Source organism: Lepus europaeus, chromosome 19, assembly GCF_033115175.1.
Source record: "Lepus europaeus isolate LE1 chromosome 19, mLepTim1.pri, whole genome shotgun sequence".
Classification (NCBI taxonomy): Eukaryota; Metazoa; Chordata; class Mammalia; order Lagomorpha; family Leporidae; genus Lepus; species Lepus europaeus.
Window position 1 is genome coordinate 35,940,823 of NC_084845.1, and position 12,780 is coordinate 35,953,602.

Consider the following 12,780-nt stretch of genomic DNA (forward strand, 5'->3'; position numbering starts at 1 on the left):
GCGGGGCGGCCACTCCTGGGGAGTCAGCACTGGAGCCCCATTTTACAGGGCTTGGAAAGCTGGAAATGGCTGGAGACGTGTGTTTCAAACCGAGGGAACAGCCTGTGCAAACCCTGGGAGTAGCAAAGGGGCAGAAGCCTCCAGAGATGGACAAGGTACAAGCCGCTGGGCTGCGGCCGAGGCAGAGCGGTGGGAAGGGGAGGAGCAGTGCAAGAAGGTGGACAGTGCTGTGGCTCAAGCAGGGACCGGAGGCCAGGTGGGTGGGAGGCTGCTTTGCCTCCGATCACCCACGGTATCAGACACTGCCCTCCATTGTGTTCAGCCTTGTGCTCTGGGGAAGCTTAGTTAACCCAAGCCAATCCCATTCATTCTACTCCTCTCCTCGGTGACTGGTTTCCTTGTGGGTCCCTAACACAATTCTGACCAATGAAGCATGCGAAGAGTCAGATGGAGGATTCTGGAAAACTGTCCCTCATCCTCAAAAGAGGACATGTGGTTAAAAGGGTCCCTGCTCTAGCCTTTGGCTGTTCTTGGGTAAGTATGTGTTTGTTGGAGTTGCAGCAGCCATTTTGTGGCCATGAGTAAACAACATTGCAGACAAAGCCAGCCTGTAGATACCAGAGCAGGAGTGTCATGGGTTCTACGGCGTGAAGTAGAGCAACCGTACCCAGCCTTCTGGTTACATCAGTAAGTTCCCAGCCTGGCACAGCCATTGTCACAGAAGCATTTCTGGCATTTACGTATTAAGTTCTTAGGGCCACAAAGCAACGTGCTATGCGATTCCTGTTCCCCAAGGTGGGAACGTAGGAGTCTTCACGCGTGCAGGCAGACGGCAGGGAGGCATCGGCTCACGGGGGTGTGCCTGTGGGGGTCCTGGAGCCAGATGGCCCCTGGCCCTAGGGGTCTCAGGCCCCATGGCTCAGGTCCTCCCCAAGACCACCGAGCACGCGGAGGTTTCTGAACAAGAAGCCGACGGGTGGAGGCCATGCCAGTCAGAGTGTGCAGGCCAGGCCAGAAGGCACCGAGGGCGGGGCGGCCAGGAGTGAGCGACCACGGGGCAGCAGATCCTGGGCCGTAACAGCAACCCCACGGCCCGCGGGGAGGCAGCGGTGCAGCTCGACAGCACACACCCAGCACTAGAACCCCAGGTGAGCATGCGCGTGCGTGCGTGCGTGCGTGCGCGCGATGCACGCTGGGAGGGCAGGTCTCCATGCTGCCCCATAGGGCTTTGCGGGGAGCAGCCTGGCGACGGGAACCCTGCGCTCTCCCTGAACTCACGCTCCTGGCCTGGGCCACGCAGCTCCTGGGGGCTATCTGGGCCTTGGTGAGTCCGAATTCAGCCCCACAGCCGTCCTGCACTCTGGCTGTGGAGCGGGGGCCACCTCTTTATTGCAGTGGGAACAGCCCTGGTGAGCGTGCCGTGGGCGTGCAGGCCGGGCCTGCGGCAATCCTCGCGTTCCCACGCACCTCACACGCTCAGCCTTTGGCAAATGAAGCCCAGGCACAGAGAGGTTAACAAATTACCCAGAGCCGCACAGCACCTGGGCATGGGCAGAGCCCGGCTGGAACCTGGGCGTGGCCAACCACCCAGTCTCGCCCACTTCGCTGTCTTCGTGCTGCGTGGTAAGACGGAAACGGGAGAATGTTCGGCAGGCACCCGGCACGGCGGCCGCTCGGCGTCAGCCTCCGGTGAGCTCTGCTGTCCTGTGCTGGCCACGTGTCGGAGTCTGCACACTGCGGGACCTGCAAGGTCTTCTGCGCGCACACGACGTGTATGTGTGTGCGTGTGCATAGGACCTGTGTGTGCACAGGACATGTGTGTGCACAGGACCCGTGTGTATGCACAGGATTTGTGTGTGTGCACAGGACCCATATGTGTGCACACAGGATGTGAGTATGTGCATAGGATGCATGTGTGTGCACAAAACGTGTGTATATGTAGTACACTTGTGTGTACATAGGACATGTGTGTATAGGACACATGTACACAAAGGATTGTGTGTGCAGAACATGTGTGTACATAGGCATGTATGTGTGCACAAGATGCATGTGTGTATACAGGACGTGTGTATGTGCACAGGCTGTGTCCACTTATGCAGGACACATATGGGTTCATAGGACATGTGTGTGTATACAGGACACGTGTATTTGCAGAGGACATAGGCGTTTGCACAGGACATGTGTGTGTGCACAGAACATGTGTGTACATAGAGCATGTGTGTGTGCACAGGATGCATGTGTGTGCACAGGATGTGTGTGTGTGTTGCAGGACATGTGTGTGTGTGAGTATGAACCTGCAGCAGAAGCTCAACAATGGAGCCTCTTGGCACGCCCAGAACAAGCCCTGAGCATCAGGGACTGCTGGAGCTCCGTGGGACACACACAAGTCCCAGGCCGACTGGGGAGGAGGCCACAGGACCTCCGAATAACCCTGCGGAGAGCACAGCTCCTGAGGCAGCTGCCTCTGCCCTCACAGCCCTTGTTCAGCCCTTCTGTGGGCCTCTGCGTGATAAACTTTGAGCAGATGCTTCCTCTCCACGGCCATGTCCACACCCCTGCCCCCAGTGCATGGTTATAGAGCTCAGGCCATGAGATGCACAGGTCACCATCTCACAAGCCCCTAGAGAAGTTCTTACAGAGTTGGATTCCAGGGTCCTGTGACTTAGAATCTTTGGGTCCCCTGTTGTCCCCTCTGGAACCCGTTTTGTGTCTGATGCATACTCAAGTTGCAGAAGCCCAAGGGAAGGGGCTGGGCACCCCACCTTTGCCGGAATCCAGAGAAGTCTAACAACTCAGGGCATGAGCAGTGAAGGACAAAGCCAGAGCTGGGAAACCAGGAGGCTCTACTAATGTTCTGCTTGGACAACTCCTGCCCCTCCTGGAGCCTCTGTGTCCCCGTCCGAACAAGCAGAGTGTTGGACTCTGTTGCCTGGGAGCTCCCCTCCGCTCCCCGAGTGCTGTGATTTCCAATAAGTCCCTTTACACCCAGACTTCCCAATTCAAAGGGACTGCATGGAGACAGCAACACAGCCAAAGTCACAGACCAGGTACACAACCCCTAAGAGCACAGGTGGCTAGAATGTAACCAACTGCCCGTGGTCCCCCTGGACTGGCCAGGGACCCCAGGCCACAGAGAGACCCAGCACAGGACGCCTCCCTCACCTGCAGCACCATGCTGAGAGCCATGATTCGGTAGGAATAGGAGGTGGAAGAAATGTCAAAAACCATGAACAAGGCTACAGCCAGGGACACCAGGTTCGTCATGAGCTCCAACCTCAAAGCCACCCAGCGTGTGGAATACAGAAACAGCAGCAGGTAGTTATTCTGTGCGTCCATCAGCCTTTTAAACCTGAGAAAGAAAGCACAACAGAAAACTCCATTGTCTGTCCAAGCCAGGGTCTCCCCAGGGTGGACCTTGCTTGTTCCCTCCAATGACTGACTCTCCACTCTCACAGACAGAACCACATCTTAGGTTGGGGGAGGATCCCTTTCTGCACAGTAGATGTGGGTGGTGCTGGCCTGAATCCTGGCCCAGACTGAGGGGTAGGCCTAGAGCAGGTGCTTCAGGGATGGGCTGGTGACCCTGATGACCCAAAGAGAAGGAATAAAGGCCAAGATGGGTGAGTTCAGAAGGAACGGGGGCCCAGTCAGTAGGTGCTGTGGGAGGTCTGAGACGACCATCTTGCTACCCAGGAAGGCAGAGTGGATCTGCCAGGGAGCCCTCGAGCCCTTGATGGTAAAGCAGCCCCATGGAGGGTGCTGGGAGCAAGGATCTCTGGAAGTGAGTATACATGAGTTTCTTCATTTGTCTCACCCAGTAGAGATGAGTCATCCCCTTCCCCACTGCCTGTTGTTCATAGACTTTTTTTTAAGTCCAAATAAATGAGGAGGTTGGTTTAACAAATAGCTGTGCATCCTCTCCCTAATTTAGCCATGGTTAATATTTTATTATCTTTAAAGTCTTTTTTCGAGCTAGTTTGAATTACTTTTTCTGCCACTTCCAACCAAAAGAGACCTGCCAATCCCAGCTTGCACACATCTCTGTGGTGATCTTCCATGTCAATCCTCAAGCTATATCGTTATTGACTGTAGTGTTTTTGCAGGCCTTAAACTATTTTAGAATTTTTATTAAACTTGGGTGGTTCCAAGATGCTGGAGTAGGGAAGGAGCTTACTGCTCTAGTCCAGGAGGAGATAGTTTAAAAGAAGTGCAGAGAGTATAGTCTCAGGGAATAGTTAGGGAGAAAACGGCAGAAGAAACTCTACCTAAATCAGAGGGACACGGTGGACCTACATGGAGGGCATGGGTGCTCACAGTTCAGGACTCCAGCAGCCGAGAACCTACACACCAGCATTGGAAAGTGAGGTGAGATCAGACGACAGCAGCCCAAGCCACTGGCAAAAAAGCTGCAGAAAGAGCCTAGAGGGAACCTTAGCTTGGAGCCCTGTGGGGGAAAGTACACCAGCCAAACTAGAGGAGAGAAAAAAAATGGACGGGACAGATACATTTCTTTCTCCTGAATCACTTTACATTGGCGTCCTGTAACAAGCTGATAGAGCAGGCACCATTTTGGACATATGTAATAGCTGTGCCGGCTCGTGTCTGCACCTGGCAACCAGCCAAGTGAAGACTCCTGACTAGTGGGGAGAACTAGTAGGGGCTAGGAGCTTGTGACTGTGTGAGGCTTCTGTCCTGGGTTTGTGAAAAAACTGAGAGTGTGTGGGAGGACTCACAGTGTGGTTGGGACTTTGAGCAGTCTCAGTGGGAGATGCCACAAGCTCGGGCAGTCCTGGTTATCTGGTGAGAGACATTGGTAGGGAATCTGAACTTACACTGAGGACTGCACAGATCCTCAGTGTGGTCCTTGGGACAGAGCAGATGAATGTTATACCCACTGGGGCTAGCGCTCAGGCACTGGTCTCCTTTGAGAAGAGGAGCTAAACTGAGCAGAATAAATTCCCTTCTGATTAAAAAAAAATAATAATAAAAGAAACTACCACACCAAATCTGGGTGTGTCACCTTAGGCATGCCCTTAACCCTGGAGAACTGAACAGAGCTCCCACCACACTCACTACAAGCCTCTAGATACTCACTGAAAGCAGACATTACACTTATCTACAGAAGGAGAGGGGGAGGGGGAGGGGGAGGGGGAGAGGGAAGAAAAACCAACCAATGAGTATCTCCATAAATGCTGAAGAACAAATGCACCAATTCAAGAAACAAAAATAAGGAAAACAACATGACACCCCCAAAAGAACACGGAACTTCAATACCAGATTGTGAAGATGATGAAATGGAAGAAATGGAATTTAAAAAAATTGATCATAAGGTTACATAGTAGTAATCAGAAGCAAATCCACTAACTACTGAAATCCGTATAGGACATGAAAGAAAATTCTCCCATGAAATTGAGATCTTAAAGAGAAATCAAAATGAAATGAAGAATTAAATAGAGGAAAAGAAAAATGCAGGGGACAGCCTTAACAACAGAATCAGTGAAGCAAAAGAAAGAATATCGGGCTTAGAAGACTAAGCACAGGGCCGTCGCAGTGGCTCAACAGGCTAATCCTCCGCCTTGCAGCGCCGGCACACCGGGTTCTAGTCCCGGTCGGGGCGCCGGATTCTGTCCCGGTTGCCCCTCTTCCAGGCCAGCTCTCTGCTATGGCCCGAGAGTACAGTGGAGGATGGCCCAAGTGCTTGGGTCCTGCACCCCATGGCGCCAGCCGCGGCGGCCATTGGGGGGTGAACCAACGGCAAAAGGAAGACCTTTCTCTCTGTCTCTCTCTCTCTCACTGTCTACTCTGCCTGTCAAAAAAAAAATAAAAAAGAAAAAAAAAAGAAGACTAAGCACAGGAAATTATACAGTCAAACCAAAGTCAAGAAAAGGAAATTAGAAAACTAAAAAACACTGTTGGGAATCTATTGGATACTATAAAACAATCCAACAGATGAGTTCTAGGAGTTCCTGAAGGGGTGAAAAGGGAAGAAGGATTAAAAGGCCTTTATAGTGAAATAATAACAGAAAACAGTCCTAATTTGGAGAAAGAAAGGGACATCCAAGTACAGGAAGCACAAAGAACTCCTAATAGACATGAACAGAAAAGATCTTTGGCACGACACATTGTAATGAAACTCTCCACAGTAAAACATAAAGAGTCCAAAATGTGCACGAGAGAAATGCCAGATTACTTTCAGAGGATCTCCAATTAGACTCACAATGGACTTCTCACCAAAATAAAACTGTCAACCCAAAACATTATACCCTGCAGAACTCTCATTTATGAATGAATGTTTAATAAAGACCTTCCATAACAACCATACCAAACATATGTTGAAAGAATTTGTCACCACCTGTCCAGCCCTACAAAAGATGCTTAAGGATGTGTTGCACACACAGAAACATAGAAACATGGTCATCGCTATGAAAGGTAAAGGAAGAAAATCTCTTAATCTTCTAATTTCAAAGGAATCTTAGAAAACATTTGAATTTCAAAGGAAATTCGAAGTAAAAAATAGAAATATTTTTGGAAAAATGCCAGGGCAAAATCTTTACTTATCAATAGTCACCTTGAATGTAAATGGCCTCAGTTCACCAGTTAAAAGTCACAGACTGGCTGAATGGATTAAAAAACAAAACCCATTTATTTGCTGCCTACAAGAAACACATCTTTCCAACAAATGTGCATGCAGACTGAAAAGGAAAGGAGGGAAAAAGATATTCTATGCTAGCAGAAACTAAAAAAGAGCTGGTGTAGCCATCCTAATATCAGACAAAAAAGATTTTAACACAAAAACTATTAAAAGAGACAAAGATTGGCACTATGTAATGATTAAGGGACCAATTCAACAGGAAGATATAACTATTATAAATGTATAGGCACCTAATTACAGGGCACTTGGCTATTTAAAAGAAATGTTAAGGGATTAAAAGGGAGACTTAAAGACTTAAACTCCAATACAATAGTAACGGGGGACTTCAATATTCCACTTTCAGCAATGGACAGATTAACCAGACAGAAAATCAGCAAGGAAATAGCAGATTTAACCAACACTATTGACCAAATGGACCTAGTGGATATCTACAGAACTTTTCATCCTACAGCTACAGAATACACATCCTTCTCAGCAGTGCATGGAACTTTCTCTAGGATAGACCACATGCTAGGTCATAAAGCAAGTCTCAGCAAATTTTAAAAAATTGAAATCATACCATGCATCTTCTCAGACCACAATGGAATAAAACTAGAAATCTGCAAATCAGGAATCTCTAGAACATATGGAAACACATGCAGACTGAACAACGTGCTCCTGAATGAACAGTGGGTCATAAAAGAAATCAAAAAATTTCTGGAAACAAATGAAGGCAACATACAACATATCAAAATGTATGGAATACAGCAAAAGCAGTGTTAGGAGGAAAGTTTATAGCAATATATGCCTATATCAAGAAATTAGAAAGGCACCAAATAAATGAGCTAACAATGCATCTCAAGGATCTAGAAAAAAAACAGCAAACCAAACCCAAAACTAATAGGAGAAAAGAAGTAATTAAAATTAGAGAAGAAATCAACAAAATTGTATCCAAAAAAATACAAAAGATCAGCAAAACAAAGAACTGACTATTTGAAAAAATAAACAAAATAGGGCCAGTGCCATGACTCACTTGGCTAATCCTCCGCCTGAGGTGCCGGCATCCCATATGAGCACCAGTTCTAGTCCTGGCTGCTCCTCTTCTAGTCCAGCTCTCTGCTGTGGCCTGGGAAGGCAGTGGAGGATGGCCCAGGTGCTTGGGCCCCTGCACCCACATGGGAGACCAGGAAGAAGCACCTGGCTCCTGGCTTCAGATCGGTGCAGCACCAGCCATAATGGCCATTTGGGGGGTGAACCAGTGGAAGGAAGACCTTTCTCTCTCTCTCTCTCTCTCTCACTGTCTAACTCTATTTGTCAAATAAATTTTAAAAATAAATTGGCCAGCGCCGCGGCTCACTAGGCTAATCCTCCGCCTTGCGGCGCCGGCACACCGGGTTCTAGTCCCGGTCAGGGCACCGATCCTGTCCCGGTTGCCCCTCTTCCAGGCCAGCTCTCTGCTGTGGCCAGGGAGTGCAGTGGAAGATGGCCCAAGTCCTTGGGCCCTGCACCCCATGGGAGACCAGGAGAAGCACCTGGCTCCTGGCTTTGGATCAGTGCGGTGCGCCGTCCACAGCGTGCTTACCGCGGTGGCTATTGGAGGATGAACCAATGGCAAAAAAGGAAGACCTTTCTCTCTGTCTCTCTCTCACTGTCCACTCTGCCTGTCAAAAAAATTTTAAAAAAAAATTTAAGAATAAATAAATAAACAAAATAGGCATACCATTGACCCAACTAACCAAAAAAAAAGGAAAGATCCAAATCAATAAAATTAGAGATGAAAAAGGAAATGTATCAACAGACACCACAGAAATAAAAAGAATCATCATAAATTACTACAAAGAGCTGTATCCCTACAAACTGGGAAACCTAGAAGGAATTGATAGATTCCTAGACACATACAACCTACCTAAATTGAGCCACGAAGACATAGAAAACCTAAACAGATCCATAATCAAGATGGAAATTGAATCAGTAATAAAGGCTCTCCCAAAAAAAGAAAAGCCCAGGACTGGATGGCTTCACTGCTGAATTCTACCAGACATTTAAAGAAGAATTAACTCCAGTTCTTCTCAAGTTATTCAAAACAATTGAAAGGGAGGGAATCCTCCGAAATTCTTTCTTTGTACCCAGCATCACCTAAATTCCTAAACCTGGAAAAGATGCAACAGAGAAAGGAAATTAGAGACCAATTTCCCTGGAAAACATGGGTGCAAAAATCCTCAACAAAATTCTAGCCAATCAAATCCACCAACATATCAGAAAGATCATCCACCCAGACCAAGTGGGACTTATCCCTGGTATGCAGGAATGGTTCAACATTTTTAAATAAATAAATGTGATACGTTACATTAAAAACTGATGAACAAAAACCATGATTATCTCAATAGATGCAGAAAAAGCACTTAATAAAATACAACACCCTTTCATGATAAAAACCCTAAGCAAATTGGGTATAGAAGGAACTTTCCTCAACATAATCAAGGCAATTTATGACAAACCCATGGCCAGTATCATATTGAATGGGGAAAAGTTGGAAGCATTTCCACTTAGATCTGGTACCAGCCAGAAATGTCCACTCTCATCATTGCTATTCAATATAGTCCTGGAAGTTTTAGCCAGAGCCATTAGGCAAGAAGAAGAAATCAAAGGGATATAAATTGGGAAGGAGGAAGTCAAACTATCCCTATTTACAGATGACATGATTCTATATATAGGGGATCCAAAAGACTCCACTAAAAGACTATTGGAATGGAACTCATAGAAGAGTTTGGTAAAGTAGCAGGATATAAAATTAATACACAAAAATCAATAGCCGTGGCAGACAATGCCACGGCTTAGAAAGAACTTCTAAGATCAATCCCTTTCACAATAGCTACAAAAACAATCAAATACCTTGGAATAAATTTAACCAAGGATGTCAAAGATCTCTTTGATGAGAATTACAAAACATTAAAGAAAGAAGTAGAAGAAGATACAAAAAAAAAAAAAGTAGAAAAACCTTCCATGTTAATGAATTGGAAGACTCAATATCATCAAAGTGTCCATTCTTCTGAAAGCAATTTAGAGATTCAATGTGATACCGAAGACATTCTTCTCAGATCTAGAAAAAACGATGCTGAAGTTCATATGGAGGAATAGGAGACCTCGAATAGCTATAATCTTATATAACAAAAACAAAGCCAGAGGCATCACAATACCAGATTTCAAGACATACTGCAAGGCAATTACAGTCAAAACAGCCTGGTACTGGTACAAAAATAGATGGATAGACCAATGGAACAGAATAGAAACCCCAGAAATCAATCCAAATATCTACAACCAACTTATATTTGACCAAGGAGCTAAAACCAATCACTAGAGCAAGGACAGTCTCTTCAACAGATGTTGCTGGGAAAACTGGATCTCCACATGCAGAAGTATGAAACAAGACCCTTACTTTACACCTTACACAAAAATTCACTCAACATGGATTAAAGATCTAATCTACAACCCATCACCATCAAATTATTAGAGAACATTGGGAAAACCCTTCAAGACATTGGCATAGGCAAAGAGTTCTTGGAAAGGATCCAAGAGCCACAGGCAGTCAAAGCCAAAATTAACAAATGAGATTACTGCAAATTGAGAAGTTTCTGTATGGCAAAAAAACATTCAGTAAAGGAGGGGCGAGATGGCGGAATAGGAAGGGAGCACACTGATAGTCCGGGAAGAGACAATTTAATAAAAATGGAGATACTGCAGGTTCAAGGAAGAGTAGGGGAAGAAACAGCAGAGGAAACTCTTCCGGAACTAGTGATTCACAGTGGACCTGCGTGGAGAGCGTGGGAGCCCAAGTTCGGGACACCAGCGGCAGACTCAACACACCAGCGCTGGAACGCGAGGTGAGCCGAACCTCAATAGCCCGAGACACCAGCAGGAAAGTGGAAAGAGGAGACTAGAGGGAACGAGGCTTGAAACTCCGTGGGGAAAAGTTCACCAGGCTAACTAGAAGAGAGAGAGGGAAAAAAAAAGTGACCGATATGGACACGAGTTTCTCTCTCTCTGCTCACCTCTCAAAGGCGAGCAACACAAAGAGCAGGCGCCATTTTGGACATACATCATAAGCAGGGCGACCTCAGGTCTGCACCGGCCCTGAGCCTAGCAGAAAAACCTGACTCTGGGCGGGGGGGTGGTGGTGAAATAATAGGAGATTAGGATCTAACTTGGCAACCCAGTGGGAGACTGCAGGAGAACTAGAGCCCACACTGAGGGCAGCAGAGATTCCCTGTGTGGTCCTTGGGAAAGAGCTTCCGATCTCTGGCTCCTGTGGGTATATCATCCGCCTGCTAACTACCTCCAATTACGTTCAGCTGTGCGGAATTACTTCCCTTTTGAATCAAAAAAAAAAAAAGAATGAAAGAAAGAGAGATTTACCACACCTAACCTGGGAGTGTCACCTTTGGCACACCCTCAACCCTGAGGAACCAAACAGAGCTCTCAGGCCACACTCATCTCAAGCCTCTAAGGCTCCATCGAAAGCAGACAGTCCACTTAATATAGAGCCATGGTATAACAAGAAAAAACACCACAGTGAAGAAACCAAATATCTCCAACATGCCAAACAACAAACGCAAAAACCGAGGTAACAAGAACAAGGAAGACACTATGATGCCCCCAAATGAAAAAGATACCCCAATTCAAGATTATGAAGATGATGAGATAGAAGAAATGCAAGAAGCGGATCTCAAAAAATTGATAAGAACATTAAGAAGCTCTCAAAAACAAATTCTTGAACTACAGAAATTCTTAATGGACAAGATAGAAAATCTCGTGAAAATGAAATATTAAGGAGGAGTCAAAATGAAATGAAACAACTAGTAGAACAAGAAACTGTGATAGTGAAGAGAAATCATAATGAAATGAAGAATTCAATAGATCAAGTGACAAACACATTAGAGAGCCTTAAAAACAGAATGGGTGAAGCAGAAGAGAGAATATCGGACTTAGAAGACAGAGAACAGGAAAGGAAACAGGCAAACCAAAGAAAAGAATTAGAAATCTAAAAAATATTGTCGGGAATCTACAGGATACTATTAAAACATTCAGTAAAGTGAAGAGGCAACCGACAGAATGGGAAAAATATTTGCAAATTATGCAACTGATAAAGAATTAATAACCAGAATCTACAAAGAGATCAAGAAATTCCACAACAAAACAAACAACCCAGTTAAGAGATGGGCCAAGGACTTAAACAGACATTTTTAAAAAGAGGAAATCTAAATGGCCAGAAGACACAAGAAAAAATGCTCAGGATCACTAGCTATCAGGAGAATGCAAAGCAAAACCACAATGAGGTTTCACCTCACCCTGGTTAGAATGGCTTTCACACATAAATCAACGAACAACAAATGTTGGTGAGCATGTGGGGAAAAAGGTACCCTAACCCACTGTTGGTGGGAATGCAAACTGGTAAAGCCACTATGGAAGACAGTTTAGAGATACTTCAAAAATCTGAATATAGCCAAACCATATGACCCAGCCATCCCACTCCTGGGAATTTACCCAAGGGAAATTAAATCAGTAAACAAAAGAGCTATCTGCACCTCCATGTTTATTGCAGCTCAATTCACAATAGGTAAGACATAGAATCAACCTAAATGCCCATCAACTGAAGACTGGATCAAGAAATTATGGGATATGTACACTATGGAATACTACACAGTGGTTAAAAAAAGAGAAATCTGGTCATTTGCAACAAAATGAATGAATCTGGAAATCATTATACTTAGTGAAATAAGCGAGTCCCAAAGGGACAAATACCATATATTCTCCCTGATCTGTGAGAACTAATAGAGTACCTAAAATGAAATTGATAGAGAGTAACTGACACTTCAAAAAGCAATGACTTGAGCTGCCCTTCTCTTGACTGTCAAAGAACAGTTTCATTTTTTTTGTTTTTTCAGGTTCTTTTCTTCATATTATTTGTTGAACTCTTGACTTAACATAGGGTTAATCATATGTGGATAAAGTCAATTGAAAATTGATCTCAGTAAAAAGAGTGGGGATAAGAGAGGGAGGAGGAAGTTTGTAACTGTAAAGCTGTATTGTTCCTAGAGACTTACTTCTAACGGTAGTTTAAAAACTTGTCATGAGGCTCCAAATCCCATTAA

The 12,780-nt window shown here is 45.6% G+C and overlaps 1 protein-coding gene across 1 annotated transcript in view; it reads right to left on the bottom strand.

The window, feature by feature from the left end:
- ABCC11 (ATP binding cassette subfamily C member 11) overlaps positions 1-12,780 on the bottom strand; it is a 68,228-nt gene that overhangs the window by 11,386 nt on the left and 44,062 nt on the right. Inside the window, exon 22 of the mRNA XM_062176013.1 lies at positions 3,163-3,349. Coding sequence (XP_062031997.1) covers positions 3,163-3,349 — 187 coding nt within the window. The remainder of the gene's footprint in view (positions 1-3,162; positions 3,350-12,780) is intronic.